The 20,736-nt window shown below is 37.0% G+C and overlaps 1 protein-coding gene across 1 annotated transcript; it reads right to left on the bottom strand.

Moving 5' to 3' along the window:
• Positions 1–678: 678 nt before the first annotated feature.
• acvr1bb (activin A receptor type 1Bb) lies at positions 679–20,355 on the bottom strand. Its single transcript, XM_039656550.2, has 9 exons — positions 20,200–20,355; positions 10,470–10,715; positions 9,835–10,083; positions 8,338–8,568; positions 7,667–7,834; positions 6,886–7,042; positions 5,019–5,143; positions 4,811–4,941; positions 679–3,046 (listed from the first exon to the last, which is right to left on the bottom strand). The coding sequence occupies exons 1-9, from the start codon at positions 20,261–20,263 to the stop codon at positions 2,921–2,923; spliced, it is 1,497 nt and encodes a 498-aa protein (XP_039512484.1). The 5' UTR covers positions 20,264–20,355; the 3' UTR covers positions 679–2,920.
• Positions 20,356–20,736: the final 381 nt, after the last annotated feature.

Raw genomic sequence — 20,736 nt, 5'->3', positions numbered from 1 at the left:
TCTGAATCGGATGTCCAACTGAACCGAACTGAACCGTCTCCAGACGTTACGCCGGAAGTGATCTCTCGAGCGTCGACGTCACGCATTGTTTACACGGAGATTTCGGAATTTTTACCTTTCACTAAACATATTTAGATATATCGAAATCTAAATATGTTTAGTGAAAAGTAAAACTTCCAAAATCTCCGTGTAAACAATGGGTGACGTCGACGCGCGAGAGATCACTTCCCGCGTAAAGTCTGGAGACGGTTCAGTTGGACAAATGATTCAGTTCAGTTCGACGGCTGTTAACAAGAGGTAAAAACGATATAAATACTGTTCGTTTTCTCACACAAACCCCTCGTTTCGTGTCTTAGGCCAACAATGTGTATTTACATTTAACTTACGAGTCATTAAATCATGATTAATTTTGACTTCTCTGTGTATGCTCTTTGAGGTGGACCCAAAAACTGCATTATATGACTGACAGACAACACCAGTTTGACTGAAAAATGTCCAAATTGAAAATGCTGTGGAAACAAAGACACCTACATCTTGGATGCCCAGGCTTGAGGTAAGATAAAACATATCAAAAATTTATTTCAAAGTGAACTATTTAACCACTTTTTAATCAAAATCTTGAAAAACACACCAATGGTCCATAGTGACGCGTGGAGGCAAAAATGAACTCTTGACAAATGTAGGAAAATCTGTGTTTATTACCATTTAATAATTACCCATTTACATGACTGGAAACTGAACATTCCTGAAAATCCATGTAGATTTGGGAAAAACAGGCAGATTATACAGGTAGGCTGTGAGGTCAGAGGATAGAGGAAACCAGGACCGTTTGCACATCTTAAATCAGGCGACGGACGTCTCCACTACAGCGAGTGGATGAAAGAGACGAGTCGTCAAATGCTTTCTGGAAGCTATAAATATATGTACAAACTCTCGTTTAACGGGAGAAACAAACACAGGTCCATCCAGAACTCATTACTTATTATCAATTCTTTAAGGTTTTCCATGACAGATTCGTGCCAGTGTAGTATTATAGTTCTCAGTAGTTACAATCACATTTCACATATGCTGACATGGAAGTTTGTCCTTTTTTTTTGGATCAATATTACAAAAAAAAAAAAAAACATAAAAATTTCAAAGTAACCATCTTCCATCTCTATGCAATCATATTTGGCTTTCTCTGGACACATTAAATAGAGTAAGGTGACTTTGAATTGTTGCAAATGGACGAATGAGATTACAACAGTACTTATTTCGATTGTCAAACATCATACACATACTCTAGACATTAATCCTGAAACGTCTGTGAGCCACTGGGAGATAATAAAATCATCAATAATAAAAAACGAAAGACCACAGACCCAAACCCCTGTACAGCCGCTTCAAGACGATTCCTACGGTTAAAAGCGCTATACAAATTAAACCTGAATTAAATCCGAGTCACATTAAAAAACAAACCACAAAACAGATTAAACAAAACACAGCTACACACACTTGTCTACAGAATCAAAGTGGATTATTAAAAAAATGTCATACATTATAGAAACTATATTTACATCTTGCATATTTCATTCAGAAGCGAGAGGAACAGGAGGGCAGTAGTAGAAATCTGGAGTCATAAATACAGTGTATTAGGAGTAAAGAGGCTTCAACGCCCAACTTTTCAAGTCAGCTTACATTTTCAAGTCGTTTTCTCTCATAACAGGCCCAGTGCATGAAAAATGAGATCTACTTCCTCTACAATTCATTGTGCCTTTTTGCCAAAATTAAAATCATTATTTATTCACACTCACGTGTATCTATGCTCAAAGTGATTGGATTCTGGGAGTGTCAAGCTCAGAAAAAGCCTATGAATGTAGTCCATATAAATTCAGAGGACTTGTAGTGTTCAGATTTGTCATGGAAAAGAGCAGCGTGCACATTCTGCTCATCGTCTCCTTTTGGGTTGCACTGAATAAAGGGTTTGGAACAATATGAGGGTGAATAAATAATCAACTATTCCTAACAAAACAGTCTCCTCGACTAATAAAATGTGCGTTATCAGTGTCCTCGTCATTTTTAGTGTCATTTAATGCTACAGTGAGAAGCAACACACAAGTTTAGCTATGAAAAACAAACGCATGTACTTTACCCAGGCGCCCGCGCAGCTTCACATCACATCTCAGATGACCCTGTCCGACGCTCGGGACGTATAAACACTTTAGCTTAGACGAAGGATTCGGAAATGAAAACCAAAAAAAAAAAGGGTATGCTATTTACACTTCCATACTTTTAAAAAATATACTATGTACAGTAGCTTTATTCGCCCATGGAGGAGAAAAGGAAATCTAACGGCGATAAAAAAATATGAAGGATCTACAAGCTAAAATAAATACACATCCGTAGTACCGTTCAGTAGTAAGAATAGACGTGTGTGTGTGTGTGTGTGCCAGTGTGTGATTCCAAAAATCAAGATGGCTATAATCCACGCTCATGAAACCTCCGTAATAAAGTGCAAATAAGGTTGTTTTGCTAACAGCTTTAACCACTGGCTAAGAGAAGGGAACACGTGACTAGCAGTGCCATCAGCCCACCTTAAACCAAATTAACTCGGTTTACTAAACCTGAGGTGGTTTAGAGCTTAAACTGGTCAAACTGATCTAAGAGAAGGCAAAACGCACGGGTTTGGAAAATAATCTTTGGGGAAAACTGATTTTTGAACAGAAACCATGAACGTCACATGACAGAGTGGATGATGATGAGTGGATGACGCTAGCGTAGGTTCAGTAGTTTTGGCGGTGGGGTGAGGTAGGCCCCGTCACAACCGAGTGGACGGAAATACTTTTTAAACTGGCAGGATAGTTTAGAGTAGTAGCATGTCTGTACACGTCGTCTTTCCTAGGAGTGTTTTACTCTCTCTCGCTGAAGGTAGTGTTTGCGCTCAGATTTTCATGTCTTCGTCCACGCTGAGTTGAGACAGGGTTTTCTTGATCCGGAGAGCCGTCAGTCGCGCGGCGCCGTTCGCGTACCAGCACTCGCGCATGATCTTCCCCATCACACGCAGCGCCTGGAGGGATACGTTACGAATTTGCACATCATTATTATATTATAGATAATATATTATCTATTGTAATATTGACAACTAGCACTTTTTAAACATTAAATGTCTGATCATTTAACCATTGCAATGGTTAATCATACAGAAGAGGTTTGGGGCCGAGCAATAATAAAAAAATAAAACCATCTCGAAATTAAATTAGTTAAATTTCGAGAAAAAAGTCGAAATACAATCTTGAGAATAAACTCATAAAATATCGAGAATAAAGTCGTTGTGTTTCGAGAAAAAAACTCGTTAAATTTCGAGAAAAAAGTCGAAATACAATCTTGAGAATAAACTCATTTAATATCGAGAATAAAGTCGTTGTGTTTCAAGAAAAAAACTCGTTAAATTTCGAGAAAAAAACTTGGAAATACAATCTTGAGAATAAACTCATTAAATATTGAGAATAAAGTCGTTGTGTTTCGAGAAAAAAAAACTCGTTAAATTTAGAGAAAAAACCTTGGAAATACAATCTTGAGAATAAACTCATTAAATATCGAGAATAAAGTCGTTGTGTTTCGAGAAAAAAAACTCGTTAAATTTAAAGAAAAATAGTCAAAATGCAATCTTGAGAACTCATTAAATATCGAGAATAAAGTCGTTGTGTTTCGAGAAAAAAACTCGTTAAATTTAGAGAAAAAAAACTTGGAAATACAATCTTGAGAATACTCATTAAATATCGAGAATAAACTCATTGTGTTTCAAGAAAATTCGATGTTTAATGAGTTTATTCTCAAGATTGTATTTCGACTTTTTTTAAGTTTAATCTCGCATTATAATGACTTTGATCTCATTATAAGATGGTTGTTATGAGATGGTTTTATTTTTTTATTATTGCTTGGCCCTAATCCTCTTACGTATAATCGCGATTAATCACATCCAAAATAAAAGTTTATGTTTCCATAATATGTGTGTGTTTGTATTGTGTATAATTATTTTAACACACACGTACATGTATATATTTAAGAAATATAAATAAAAATATTTTATATATAAATAGCACATTTTTCTTTAATACATGCATGTGTGTGTATTTATATACAAAAACACACATATATTATGGAAAAGCAAACTTTCATTTTGGATGCGATTAATCGCAATTTATTAATGCCCTATTAACTTTTTTTTTAACTATGTGAAATAAAGAAATATAAATATAAAGTAAAGACATTTATACTTTTAAGATTTCTATTTCAAATAAACATTCAATTCATTAAAGCATCCTACTAAAAATGAAGAATTTCACAAAAACATGAAGCAGCACAAGCTTGAACAGCAAATCATCATAATAGAGTGATTTCTGAAGGATCATGCGACACTGAAGACTGGAAATTCAGCTTTGATCACAGGAATAAATTACATTTGATCATCTATTCATATAGAAAACATCTATTTTAAATAATAAAACTTGATTTTTGATCAAATAAATGCAGCCTTGGTGAGCAGAAGAGGCTTCTCTCAAAAAACAAAAGCAGTTAGATAGTATTATTATTATTATTATTTCGGAGGTGGACAAACAAGCACCTCATTTCATTGGACTTATGTAACGGTTTCAAGCACTATTTTGTACCTATTAAGACATAATCATGTCTCGTTAGTCCATTAAAGACCATATTCAAATTTAGAAGAAAGAAGCGATCATTGGGAAATCATCATGATGTTAACATCAGAGTGACATGCGAGTCTAGTGTGGTAGTTATTAGTAGCATGGGCTGTCGTGGTGTCTCTCACCTCATAGCTCTGCCACCAGTTCGGGATGTTGGGTCGTAACCTCTGGTCACACACAACTTTCCTCATTTCTTCTATGGATGGATCGGAGGGCACCAGGTCATAGTAGGGCAGTTGGTACTCTTCGTGAATTCCTGAGGGCAAACATAAGAGCAGCATTAATAAGAACAATGTGCAATTATTAAAAAATGGTTTTGACGGATTTCAGTACCTCCAGCATTGCAGCGGCGAGCGATCTCCCAGTACACGAGTCCTAAAGCGTAGATATCGGCGCATTTAAACGAGTCAAAGTGACGCATGTTTATACTCTCTTCCAGAACCTCAGGTGCCATGTACCTGAAACACACGGCAGACACACACATAAACACGACTACGACTACTTAAACCCAAAGTACACTGCAATATTTTTTTTTAAACTTATGCATACAGTCGTTCAAATGGACGTTCGTATAACTTAAATAAACGTCTTGCGTCCACACAAGTTAGTTTTCTCGTGCACATGTGAAAGTCTGTATTTTTTTATATTTGCAAAGGTCCTTTTAGGGGATCCATACGAACGTGTAGCCTTTCAAACTATAGTCCATTTGATAGCATTTTTTTAAAAAAACTCCCAAATAATGCTAAAAACTTTACAGGGAACCCTCACATTTGGTACATTAGAGGTTAAAATTAACAACAGAGCTATTATAATTATCTGCTATTAATTTCCAGATATAATATTTACACTCAAATAAAAGCATGAATGTTTGTATACAACTCAGTTGCACATAAGGTAGTTTTAATAAACACTTCAAGACAAATTAATTCAAGCATGCATATATGATCAACAGTAAATAAGCTCTTCTCCAGTGTACAAACTGTCGAACTGAACACTGGATGACTTTCCTGAGGTAAATGCAACGTTATTGTTGACAAGCTTTTTTATTGATATCTTTCCACGGTTGAAACACAGATTGAGTGATTATGAATCATGATTTGGATTTTGGTAACTTGTACTGTACACTACAGCGATCTGTCATGTCACATTTAAGAGCTTCAAAACGTCATTTACTGTTTGAATTTCGTGAGAATTTAAAAGCTGAGACTGGCTGATACATCGGTGCAAGTATTCTTTGGGCTTTAGAGTACATAAAGTAGAAACCACTGATAGTTCAAGTAGACGTGTTGGGTTAGATTAGCGTAACGTGTGTTTGTAAATATGTTTTTCTTGGCCACATAATGGGTCTCATTCATGAAACACGAGCAGAACGAATTTGTGTGTAAATCGTGTGTAAAGTGGTTCTGGCATAAATTTTCGGATTCATTAAAATGTTGGTATTTTCCAAATGTTAGTTGGTACGCAAGAAATCTACACCTGCTCCCAGCCACGCGTAAATGGTGCGCTAAACATCCGAACGTTTTGCTCATTAATAACGCTGCATTTTAGTTCACCTTAATCGGGTACATATTCACACAGCATTTTCAAAAAAATATTTTATATAGTAATTACATACGGTTTTTCTTTTTACTTTTATTATGAGAGCCAGTAATAGCAGATCTGGTGATCGATGGCGCTCCTTCTCCAGTTTGAATACGATTTTTCCAAAGTGAACTACTTCGTTTTTTGCCGTCAAGCTTAATGTCGAACCATTTTCTTCTCACTTCTGGGACTGTTCGATTAACGGATGAAACTCAATTAACTGCATCTGTAATTCTGCTTCCTTTTTTTGGACCTGATAGGCCACTAGTACGCTTGAAAATAAAATTGAATGAATAAATGTTTTGAATGAACTTCTGATAATTAAATTTCACTTTCTGCATCCGAGAAATCTTTCTTTTTCATTGGCATTCATGTTATTATATGCGTAGATGGGCGGGATTTATGGTAATTGAGAATGAACGTGCACGCGCATCCCATTTACGACTGGTTGGAACTCATTAACACACATACACTTCACTATCACATCTGACATTTACAAAGTATTTGTGAATCAGGAGAAGAGATTTCGGGAAGGTCTCTTTATGCGCAAATCACTCTCATATTTACTCGTATATTTACGAATGTTTCATGAATGAGACCCACATGATGTGCGGCGTACCTCTTAGTGCCGACGCGTTGGTTGGGGGCGATATCGATGGTGTCAGAGACGGACTCGTGACGAACTGCCAGGCCGAGATCAGCGATTGCACACGTGCAGTTTTTCTTCACCAGGATGTTCTTGGACTTCAGGTCACGGTGAGCGATGCCAGGCTTACCTGCCGAGCAAACACAACCGTTACAGATTCATGAACGCACACACATCTGGTAAACACTTTTCTCTGGTCAGAGAGGGTTCAAGTTGGCATAGCAAATATCCTTCAATGATGTAACCATTCGCGAGTGGCAGAGACGACAGATGGAGTCAAGGGAAACTTGGATTTTAAATACATTTCATTCAGTGCTCAAAAGGCCTGATAAAACTGATTATTGCACCCATTATTTGTGTGCTTTCCATGTTTGTTCGTTCTTATTAAAGTCATTATTTAAAATGCTAATGTTAGACTCTCCAGGAATTAACTGAGGTATTAGTAAAATTACAGGTTTGCTGCAATATGTTTTACAGTATAATTATTACAAACCCATTATTAACATGTATATAAACACACATTTTCCACTTAGAAGCACATGACATGTTGCACAACATGTTGCCGCTTCACAACATGTTGCATGTTTGACGTTTGTTTCCAATATACTGGAAAGCCAACTTCTACGGCTACTTTCATGACAAAGAACAAGTTATAATACAATAAAAGTCTGCATATCTGATGTAGAGGCAGTGTTATGTAGATGACAAGATGACTAATTTCTTTAAACTTCATCTAATAATATGACGCACTCACCCTGAGTGCCCAATATCTCCATATGCAGATGTGCCAGGCCGCTGGCAGCCGTCAGTGCCAGTTTGATCATGCCCTCGATGGTGACTGAATATCGGTTCAGATAGTCAAACAGGGATCCGTTCTCATGATAGTCTGACACCAACCACAACTGAGTCCATGTGCCGTTATCTGTGACAGAGACAATTAGATATTATTATACCCAGATTACAACACCAGACAGTATTAAAATGCACTGCATATTAGGGCCGGGAAAATAAATCAATTCATGGATCGATCCCAATATTTCCCGAATGCGTCGCCGTTCTCTTTCGAATCGATTCTGAGCTTAGTTTGACAGCAGATGGCGCTCTAGGGCTAGTTTTTAACCAAACGAAAATGTACTTGCACCTCACAATGCTTTTATGACGCAAAATTAATGTAAACAGCCCACTGCAAACACACTTGTAATTCGCTTTTTGACCTTTACGAAATGATTATTTTATAGGTTCAAGTGGTGTGTAAATGCAAGGCATTGGAGGCAAGCAGAGTACAGCCGTTTCTAAAGCACGCATTGCCATCTGCTGTTAACAAATAAGCTCAGAATTGATTCGAGAGAGAATCGCGATGCATTCGGAAATTCTCAGAATCGATCCAGAACCATTTCTCGATTCACGATGCATCGATTTGTTTACCTTTATTGTCGGCCGCAATGAAACCCAGAATATTCTCGTGGCGGAGCATGATGGTCTGGTAGATTTCAGCTTCACGAAACCAGGAGCGTTCTTCACGAGAGGAGAAGATTTTCACCGCAACGTCACCTCCTCTCCACCTCCCCCTCCACACCTCCCCGAAGCGCCCTTTACCGATGATCTCCTGCAGCACTATAGTACGGGCCACTGTCCTCTGGACAAACAGTGGCAGACCTGCAGCACAGAGAGAGAGAGAGAGACTTTATAAAACAACTCACAATATGCTTGAAGAGAAGATCATTAGTGACCTACTTGTATGTTAATCTGTTCTTCACACAAAGCATCACATGATTTCAGAAGATTTGTGCTGCATCTGATATCGCATACTATATAGTAGAGTAGTGTTGTCTATGGGATCCGCTGATAGACGCCCCATGTGTATCTGTGTAAGCGATCGGTGAAGACAACATGTTTTTGAAGCGTTGATCATCGCAACCGATCACAGACGCAAAAAATTGTGATACCCCTCCAAATCGTTGAATTCAGGTATTCCAATCACTTCCATGGCCACAGTTGTATAAATTCAAGGACCTAGGAATATAGACTGCTTGACCAAACATTTGTGAAAGAATGGGTCACTCTCAGGAGCTCAGTGAATTCAAGCGTGGTACCGTGATAGGTTGCCACCTGTGCAATAAGTCCATTTAAGAAATGTCCTCACTACTAAATATTTGTAAAGCAGTGGTGTAAAGCGTCGGATGCAGTGGTGTAAAGCAGTGGTGTAAAGCGTCGGATGCAGTGGTGTAAAGCAGTGGTGTAAAGCGTCGGATGCAGTGGCGTAAAGCGTCGGATGCAGTGGTGTAAAGCGTGAGATGCCGTGGTGTAAAGCAGTGGTGTAAAGCGTGAGATGCAGTGGTGTAAAGCGTCGGATGCAGTGGTGTAAAGCAGTGGTGTAAAGCGTGAGATGCAGTGGTGTAAAGCGTGAGATGCAGTGGTGTAAAGCGTCGGATGCAGTGGTGTAAAGCAGTGGTGTAAAGCGTGAGATGCAGTGGTGTAAAGCGTCGAATGCAGTGGTGTAAAGCAGTGGTGTAAAGCGTGAGATGCAGTGGTGTAAAGCGTCGGATGCAGTGGTGTAAAGCAGTGGTGTAAAGCGTGAGATGCAGTGGTGTAAAGCAGTGGTATAAAGCGTGAGATGCAGTGGTGTAAAGCAGTGGTGTAAAGCGTGAGATGCAGTGGTGTAAAGCGTGAGATGCAGTGGTGTAAAGCGTCGGATGCAGTGGTGTAAAGCAGTGGTGTAAAGCGTGAGATGCAGTGGTGTAAAGCGTGAGATGCAGTGGTGTAAAGCGTGAGATGCAGTGGTGTAAAAAAAAAAAAATCTAAACAGAAAAGATAATGAAAATCTAATTCAAAATATAAATCAAAACTATAATAGAGAATATAAATAACACTGTTGCATACATGCATAAATAAATCCAGCACCTTTTCTCCTGCGATACTAACCTGACCCAGATCCTGAGGTGGAGAGGTCATAGATGAGGTCCTGCAAGGTCTTGTCCTTGGCCAGGAACATGTGTTCAGTGCTGGGATCCTCCACCTCCAGCCTCTGCCGGTGGCCGTAAGCTCGCTGGTGGTGCTGGAAGAGGAAGAGACCCAGCAGAACCAGCACACACAGCACAAAGACCGGACCCGCCACCACTGCCGTGAGCTCCACCGGCCCCCAGTCCTGTTCTGTGCCCGGTTCGTTCGTCACTGACAGAGGACACAGTGCATTAGTTGCTTTGATGACATCTGGAATTTGGCATTGATTACAGCGGATGTAAAGATCACTCGGATCAGGGGACTCTGATCTACTATCGGTTCCTAAAATAGTCAAGTTATGGAGATCAGATCCGCCCAAACGTTGTCAATTCTTAAATCCACCTTGAAAAGCATGTTTTTTCAATTGCTTTCAATATATCTTGATTATGATTAGGCTATTTTTCAATATTTTACCTTGGGTCATAGGTTTGTCCATTTTATTGTTCTTTATTTTGCTTCATGTTTGTTTCCTTGGCTTTTGTAAAACACCAGTTGTTTTTAAACACGCTATATAAAGAAAACTGTATTGTATTGTAATGTAATGTACTGACGCTCACCTGTTGGTACTCTGAGGTCAATGCTGTTGCAGTAATCCGAGTAGCAACAGTGTGTGTTCACCAGTCCCTCTGTGCTGAGGCAGTAGATTGGCTGGCCCGGAGGAATCAGCTTCTCTTTCTTAATGCAGAGCCGCACGTGTTGCTCCTGTCCTTTAATGACAGAGGTGGAGGCCACGCACGCCCCATTGGTCTCGCACTTAAAATCATCCTTCGCACAGTGTGGTGTAGTGCAGTTACAGAACAGAGCTGCAGAGAGAATCAAACAAATACATGACATTTTATATTATTTATTAGATATGCCACCAATAGACGGCTTACCGTTAGTCGACTAGAAGAGGGTTGGTCGAACAAAAAAAAAAAAAAAAACTCAACAGAAAGTGGTGGATAGATCATTAACACCAGGAAATCCAAACATTCACCTATCATTTATAGAAATCTAGACATATCATTTATATTTATAGAAAGCTTGAAATGTCTACCAATTAAATATTCTCAAAATTATGTAATCTGCATTTAAGGCACGTCCACTACTGCGGAGATGAAGAGTCAGCATCGTCGACTTAATCTCTGCAGCCGAAATACATTATGAATTAATTATTAAAATGATTAAACAGTCTCCTGTTTTTTCACGACACGCTAAAAATCATTACGTTTACAGTTGCGCTGTGGCAAGCTTTATGCATGCATTTTAGCGCTAATTAGACCATGTGTTGTAATAAGATATCATTTATGGCTTAAAAGCATGATTCGTTGACTAATCCCTTAAATGAACGACTACTAGCCGAATAAAATCTTTAGTCGAGTCAAATCCTTATTATTTATGAACACTGCAGTGAATGGACCAGAAGATGTGTCTTTTCAACAGCAGGGGGTGACAGGGATCAGTAGAGTCCTATACTGTGATTAAACCAGCATCATGTCTGTTTATGCAAGTAGAATTATCATTTTATCATTATTTTACTTTTGTATGTATTATTTGAGCATGTGAATTTAACAAATAAAATAAACTATGTAACAATTCAAGGTAACAATCCTGATAAACTAGACGAATAAAAGTCCCATTTGTTTCACCACATTGAACATAAACCTCCCCGGCTAAAAACCTAATCATCTGGTCTGTCCATTACGAGCAGCCAGACAGAGAGGATTCAATCATACTGGGACCAGAACACATTTAAATGGAGGATGTAGACGCACCAGAGTGGCCCCAGACGTCCCTCACCTGCAGTCCACAGTCTCAACTCATCTGAGCTGCCTTATGCAACGAGAGATGAGCCATGGGCTGCAGGAAACTGCATTTTTGCACATCTAAACCAAAGAACTACAATGTGTTCATAAAGCTGTAAGGAGCACAACTCACTGGAATCTAATGAACACCGTCTAAAGATTCGTTACAATTTGGAACTTTAAACGTAACGTTTCAACAAAATTCATGGCGCAAGATGAAAAAATACAAATTTCAAAGTCGTCCATCTGGAGTATGAATGGTGAACTTACATATGCCTACACCTTCACAGAAATGGTTTTGAAGTGGTTCAGAAGTGCTGATTGTCCTAAAGTCGGGATGGGCAACGATTAATCGCGATTAATCGCATCCAAAATAAAAGTTTGTGTGTGTGTATAGTTAATTTGTATATATAAATACACACACATGAATGTATATATTTAAGAAATATTTGCATGTACATCCTTTATATATATATATATATATATATACATAATAAATATTATATATACATAATAAATATTTGATATATTATTAACACATTTTTCTTAAAAAATATACATGCATGTGTGGGTATTTAAATATACAAATTAATTATACACACACACACACATATTATGTAAACACAAACTTTTATTTTGGATGCGATTAATCGCGATAAATCGTTGCCCATCCCTACTTCAGTTGCATGCTAAAAACATTCTCCAAGAAGTGTAATCAAAATGATCCCTTTAAAAACGCGCCGCTAAAGTTACTCACTTGCTGAATTGTCTGGCCATCTTGACCCATCTATGAATCTTTCCTACAGCACATTTATTGGATTTTATTTTTATTCAACCACAATTTTAAAAAACACCAGTTTATTTTCAGCATCTCTGTCCTCCTTTGACCCAATCATTTTATAAATATATATATATATATATATATATATATACACACAAATCATACAACATTTAGCCTTCATATTAAAATCAAAAAAACAAAACAAAAAAAACACTGCAGCCTGTTTGATTGCAAGGGTCAGATCTGAATGGTTTTTGCTACAGGTCAGGAAACCATGACTAACATTAGAGTTTCCATGGAAAAAAGAAAGAAGAAAACAATGTCTACTAATAATTACCGGCAGTCCTAGAAGTCGGATAATAATTGTGTAAAGGAGTTATGCAAGAGCTGCTGATGTGCAACTTTCATTTGGTACTTGATTCCCTCTCTGGTAAAGCTCCTACACGGTATTATTGAAATATTTTTTTGTGACATATGGATAATTAGAAAGTGTGAAATGTGAAAAAAAGGCTGTGATTTAGTCGAAAACACTCTCGAATTTGACAACGCTGAATTGCGTTGATGGCGTGACTGAACACTCATGCCAGCTCATGCCAACAGGAACCATTTCAAGCCAAAACACACAGTGATTATAAACAAATTAAGCCTTGATCAATTCACATTAAGAGGATCTGGTTGTACAGTATATCTTGCAGTCCAGGCCAGGCCGCTTTCAGCATCAGATAAGCAGTGTGGGAGATTGCTACTAATCAAAGTTTGCATGGATGTAGGTCGTTGCGGAATAAATTTAGCATGTGGGCTTGGTTTTCCACTGAAGACGTTTCATCATATCGGTGCCAGGATTGTAGTGGCATATTGGTTAATAGACAGGATTTCCTGTTATTTACACCCATTCATACGATGTGACGCAAAAAGAAATGACATTTCCGTGGGAGCTTCCCCTTGGGCTACAAACTAAGTGAAACTACTTGTTTACAGATGTTACGAGTTTGTCATTGTGGTTGATGTCGCAGTTTATGACAGGTTTACAATTGATGAATCTCAAATAAAAAGTAAAATGCCAATAACAAAACGCAACTAACTCATATATGGCAATCATGCTTTTAGGATAGCAAAATAATTAGGTGTACCAACAAGGAGGAGAAAACAAATCCCATATCTTTTGTTGAATTCACAGTGTAATCAAGCTCTGCATTTTTGGTAAATTTGTGCAATTGGGCAATTTGTGCAAATTTATTAGGCTATAGCCTATGCAGTTAATCCTTTTTGCATGTCAAAATATGCCTCTGCAAATTAAATAAATGAAATTAAATTGAAGACAATTTGTTTACTGCTGTATGCTAATCAATTTTAGTGCTGTGTTAGGTCACGAAGATGGCCAATGTAAAATATTTTCTTGCTTCTATTTAGTCTAAACCAACTTGAAAGTAACAAAAAATAAGCAAACAAAAAAACATCCCTAAGAAAACAAAAAGTAGATCCATTTAGTAAAGTAGTAGTAAATAAAAGTACAGTAAATCTAAGTGTAATCTCCTGAGAATGACCTCACTGCTGAAGTCTGGCTTTACAATACCAAACTCTCACTCAAACGGCCATGAACTTGTTTGTACTTGCACACGTACAGAAGTAAAGTGCTAATAAATATCCAAACTAAAGTCTCCGAAACCTTATTTGATTAGACCAGATATTTAGGCAAAATCAGACTAACAATAGGCCTTTTTTATTTTCTAGACTAGACGTCACTTGCTGAATTAAACATACACAATAGTGAAGTCACGTGAAAATAATCATACTGCAGTTTGTTATGCCACATCTCATACCATTTAAGAAAAACAGTAGGCCGTATAGGCTACAGTGTAAATTGTGCTGTAAACTGTATTCCACACATATGTTTACTCACTGATAAACAGAAATCCATTATTTAATGGAGCACAATGTTTAGTAAATATGAGACACTATGATTCAGTGTTGGTAATTTAAAGTCAAGTGGCTGGGTCTAAACATTATAATATCAAAGAATTTTAAAAGAGTAAAAGATAAGACACACTTTACTGCAACATCTGATTAATTATATTATAGTTAATTCTGCACATGAGATCTGAAATGCCCTGTATCGGATAAAGTCTTTGGTCTTAGGTTTAGCTTGAAAATTGTTTTAATTTTATTTTAACGGGACTTTACGGGTTGAAAACAAGAAACCGTTCATTATCCGGATTGGAGTATTAGCCATGCTAATATGCTGCTGTTCTTTAATCATGGAGCCCTAAGGGGGATAATTAGGAAATTTAAATTGGATTGCGCACAGAATCATTCTCCAAAAGGGAAATACACACAGTTCTGATCAAGGTTTTGTATATCCTGACCTACAGACCCATGCAAAGCTTTTAATAGCAAATGAAGAGTTCAGATGCAAAAGCCTCTAAATGCCATTTGAAATTTTCTTCTAGAATGATAATTTTTATCAAGCTTGTATGTTTAAGTTCAGTGATTTCACTTAAATGGCAATGATAATTACCTTTTAATTGTTATTTAAGTGAAATTACTGAACTTGAATATACAAGTTTGATAAAAATCATCATTAAAGAAGAAAATTTCAAATGGCATTTAGAGGCTTTTGCATCTGAACTCTTCATATGGTCTTTATTTTATATTCAAAGGACACTTAAATAATTTGGCATTTCCGTGTATTAGGAAAATAAAACACAGAGACTAAGATATGCAGGAATATCCACTCGCATTCACGTAAAATTATTTGATCACATTGATTAAAAAAAAAAGCTATCTAGATCAACAATCGAGGAGACCATGGGGTTCCTCGCATTGACCACTAACAAACAACAGTGAAGCAAGAGAAGTCACGCTGACCGGAAAGCCAGGTTTCTAAACTATACTAGACACAAATATCATATGCCATTGCCATCATATGACTTTCTTAGTGAGGCATAAATATAAAGTTCACACTTGTAGTCTAAAGAAAACAGCTCTAACATTTCACAATGTGCTCCTTTCAGTTTACTGTATACTTGGCCACCATGAAAAAGGCATGACTAAGACACAAACATCCACATCAACAGTGATTTGATGCTACATGACGCATGTTGTCAACCTAGTTGTGGTTGACAATATATTAGTTTTCATGCTGCTTAAAAAAAATGAATGGAAAGGACAAATATTGTCAATAAATTGTTTCAGATCCTCTGAAGTCCTGAATCAATGATATATTTTTCTATAATTTGTTAACAAACGTGCATTTATTACTTCAATAAGCTTAGTGTTTCTGTCTTAAATTAGCCTAACACATTATTTGAATTACTACATTAGCTAACTGTGTGATTTGTAAATGTATATTTCTGAAATACATAATTTGGACACAATCACCTCAGACCACTCTATGTAGACATGTATTTTCTGTAAAGCTGCTTTGAAAGAATATGTATTTTGAAAAGCTGCAGCGCTACACAAATAAATGTGAATTGAATAATTTTAAATTTCAACTTTTTTTTTTGAATGCCATGATCAAACTGTGCTTTCAACGCCTGTAATGCTGCCCAGACCCGGAGGCAGTGACGCAGGCCTAAACACACTCCTCTACCACTTTATACTTGAGATTTTGCAGCCGATCAGTGTTTGAATAACCGAAGGCTTGCCTCATCTATTGAAAGAACATTGTTCTCAGCAGTGCTGTGAAGCATCCAGGTGGTCTCAAGAAAATGGGCATGCAGGAATGTTACTTTTATCTATAGTGACCACCCTGAGAAATCACTCTAGCTAAGTGTTTTTTTATGTTAGACTTAAAAATCTAGCACAGTTTCCACCAAAGAAAAGCCTGTTCAGAACCAGTAAAATTGTCTCTGCTCTATAGGCGTCTTTAAACCTGCATCTTTACAACCAGCACCTGCTAATGCCAGTGGCAGGGGAGTTCAGAGATGTGACAGGTGACTGCTGCACTATCAATGATGACGATTTTGTTATTTATATCGTAAGAGACTGAAACTCAAATGACTTTCGAATACAACCACATCTTCCTGCTTCAGCCAATTACACTTTCGAACTGACTAATAATATGCACTTTGTTTGGCGCAAATTATACGCCCAAGTCTCAATCCACAACACTTCATTGAGGAGAAAGATAAAATGTCTCAACTGTGAAGAGTCCACATAAACTGGTAATACAACTATGCCTGGAATAATTATTAAGAGTCATATATCTGATTAACTGAACTACAGTACTCAACATTTGAAGTGGATCAAAACCTTTCATCAAAGTTTACATGAATTTTTAACAACCCGTTCTTGTTTTAGGACAACTTTTTTGATCCACTTCAAATGTTGACTAATGTACATTGGAAAACCTCACTTCTTCAGCACTTTACAAAGACATTTGGGGATGCACCGTTATGAAAAATTTGGCAGATACCGAATCCGATAACTCTTTATATTTGAAAGCCGATAACCGATATATCGGCCGATAAACTTAAATCCAAATTTTTATCTAATTTTGGGAGCCTGATTACAAAAACAAAAGTTTTACAATTAAATCCACTTCCCAAGCGCACGATTATAATGATGTTCTCATTATAGTGTTGTTTAGACGATGACAGATTTGCGCTGCACATGTTGTCCCGAACCATATTTTCATTTTTTAAAGAGATTTCAATAATATTTCAAGAAAATCAAAAACATAAACAGTGCTCAACAAGTGTCTCAGCTGAAGGGAATAATACATTATTTATTGGCTTTAATATATCGGCCACAATTTCTTACCAGGCCGATAACGATAACATAAAAAATGACCATATATCGGCCGATACGGATATACTGGCCGATATATCGTGCATCCCTAGTAATATTACAATAACATGCCATCATTTATCAAAACCATGAATAACAAATTAAATATATAGCCTATAGGCCTGTTGGAACGAATTCCGAAACTCGAATATTAAAAAAAAAAAATCAATACTATTCGAATGCTGAAGTTACCGTTCGAAAATTGCTTTTCTATATATATATATAATTTAAAATGTTTATTTTATATGCAATCTTGCCTTTTCGCAGCCTTGGCTTACACGCATGTGAAAATGAAATGCCTTTGTTTCGTCTGATGAACAACGAAGTTTTAGAATCATAACACACGTTATCCACGGTGTTTCATCATAACTGTCAAAAATAGTAGCCTAAATGTTGAACAATGTAAAAAGCGAAAAACGCAAATATCTCAATGGATTCAGTGTGCATCGAGCTTGTTGGAACCGTCTAATCGAACTGAAAAGAATTTTTGGTGGTGTTTTCGCTGAGATATCGGCCAAAAACCACCGGAAGTGCTTCAATCATATTCAGCACGAATAAAATGTCTATTAGATGTCCCTCTAGTGGACCGAACGTGTGGCAACAACCACATGCTATAGTGGCATTTGCGATCCATAAGCATGTGTAATGTTGTAAATATTACTAAAAAGGTCAATTTTAGCATTTAATATTCGAATATTTTTTGAAGATTAAATAAAATAAGGAATAATATTATGGAGGAAGATTGACAGCACTGTCTTTATTAAACGAGGGGGACTTCAACATCTTCCACGTGGGAGTAAAAATTGGGTAAACAAAACGTAGCTACAACATAATATGCAGATTAAATTGCTATGCAAGACCCTCACTGATGTGATGTACGAGACATTAGTGATTCAAAACGAGTCAAACCAAACAATCAGTGAGTGTCAGTATTTCATCTATCGATTTCATGATCGATCGTCATCATGTCCGGGTATTTGTGCGTTTGTATTTGTACAATTACACATTCTTATATTCGCCTGGCATTGGCAATGTGACAAAAGCTAATTCTGTACATTATTTAAATTTGCTCATTATTACTGACTCGCACGCTTCACTTGTGTGTTCAGATAAGCTTTCATTACATATGATACACAATCTGTTTGCTCTGTTATAAATTGAGATTAAACAGCATTAGCTGCTGTCAGGGATTACTAATCTTATCCATGTTTCTGCAAAACTGGGTGAGTAACGACATGCTTTTCATAAAGACATTGCCGTACAACGAGAACATAAACTGCAGGTGCGAAACATTGACCCTTTCCACATTTCTCAGATGAGGAACTCATAATGGTTGAGTAAACTGCTATTGTAAACTACATTTTTTGTTCACATTTACTCATATAGCAAAAGAGAAACTACACAATAGTGTTTTCACAACTTACAAAAAAGGAAAAAAGATAAGAGCGAGATCATTCTCTCAAAAAGCATATTGATCAATAGACCAAAAGAAAGATAGATGCACTTTATTAAACCTTTAGGGGAAACTCCGAACTCTTTAAAAACAAGTGTGCGTGTTCAAGCCTGTAGCCTTTAATATGCAGAAAACATTAAGGGCCTTTTCACAGCATGTTAAAGAGAAACCTTAACAGTAATAAAGAAAGCCCGCTGGCTATGAGTTATCCATATCGAACCAAATAGAGACAAAGACTAACTCTATTTCTATATGCCGTGGCGTGGAGAGAGAGTCAGACAGACATATCCAAGAGAAATGGGGTCACTGTTCGGTCATTTCCTTATTTTGTCCAATCTTTACAATTAAATGAGATTTAACCCAGTCGCAGTCCCACTGAAGTTCATAACACTGGCTCCATAACCCAACTATTATCATTACCTGTGCTCAGAGGTTATTGTTACTCAAGTCAAAACCATATCATCACTTAAAGGAAAGCAGCAGACCTATACTTCAAGCTTCAGACCACACACACACCTTTTTCCTGTCCTGACATTAACGTGCCGTTTCATACTTGATTTTAAACTGTAGTTACAGTGAAAAGATCCTGAGAGTTTCCCTCAGCCTATAACCAACATGTTTAAGAGATATAGAGTCCCTGATACTTGCTAAATACAACACTTATAATTAATAACAAACGAATTACAATAAACATTTGGGGAGAACTTGGTTCCAACTGTAATAATGTCTGGGAAAAGGGCAACAGGTCAGCCAAGGCGCATCTAAATACAGGCTCTGATTGCTCTGACTGATAAAAATCTCATTCAGACACAAATAAACAAGCTTAAAATAATCTGCAGGGTTAAAATAAAAATTGTTTACTGTAAATTGACACTGTGATCGTGTTTAACCTCTTATTAATACTTCACCCACGCAAAGAGACGAAACAAATAAAGCCAAAATGAATTAATTTAAAAATAAAACACAAACAAGGGAAAGTATACTACAGCAGTTTATAAACAGTATTAAATCTGGATGGGTCAAATATGTCAATATAAGTATGATGCTATTCAAAAATCATATTCAGACGCATTTCACCTTAAATATGAACTCTTAAATAACTATTATTCTTACGTTTTTACTCTATTTAATTTAGAGCCACGTATTAAACTAAGTTAGCCGGTTAGCATGCTAGCCACTCACCTTTTTGAGTTTCCAACATAAACACTGTCATCCTGCTGGATTATTGTTATTTAAACAACTAACATATATAAAATATAACTTAAAGCACATCATATATGCATGTTACTTGTATATATACAGATAAAACTAGTGAAAAAGCAGAGAGTTTGTGGGGCCAGTCTTTAAATCCCAGCGCCATGTTGTTGTTGTATTAAAAGCCAGACGTTCAGCGACTAAAAAAACACAATTAAACGAACCAATCTTACACACACCTGTAAACAAAACAATGCTGAAACAAAAAAACACTTCATCCTTACCATCACACGCTCCGTTTAATCCCGATAAAACGACCAAGAGTCGCAGTATTTGCCGAGGGTCCATCCTCCTCACAGGACTCCCATCGCACTGAGAATGCGCGTGAACTCCGCTGACGAGAGCGCGCCAATGATGACTAGACGAGAGCGCGCCACAGAGCACGCGCAATAAAGATAGACAGACAGACAGACAGACAGACAGACAGACAGACAGACAGATAGATAGATAGATAGATAGATAGATAGATAGATAGATAGATAGATAGATAGATAGATAGATAGATAGATAGATAGATAGATAGATTGATTGATTGATTGATTGATTGATTGATTGATTGATTGATTGATTGATTGATTGATTGATTGATTGATTAACTATATCTGAATGACAGGTGTGACTACACAAACATAAAGCGTACAGTAGCGCCCTCTCATGTTGAACATCAGTAATTACAAGCTGCAGATCCTATTCGAATATGAAAACATCAACTACTTCTAAATTTATATGGAACCTACTAAGACGGTAAAATTCAACCAAGA

The sequence above is a fragment of the Pimephales promelas genome, chromosome 8 (genome assembly GCF_988280905.1).
Source record: "Pimephales promelas chromosome 8, fPimPro1.hap1.1, whole genome shotgun sequence".
NCBI lineage: Eukaryota > Metazoa > Chordata > Actinopteri > Cypriniformes > Leuciscidae > Pimephales > Pimephales promelas.
Note: the sequence above shows the minus strand (reverse complement) of the source record. Positions and strands in the feature narration are given on the sequence as shown.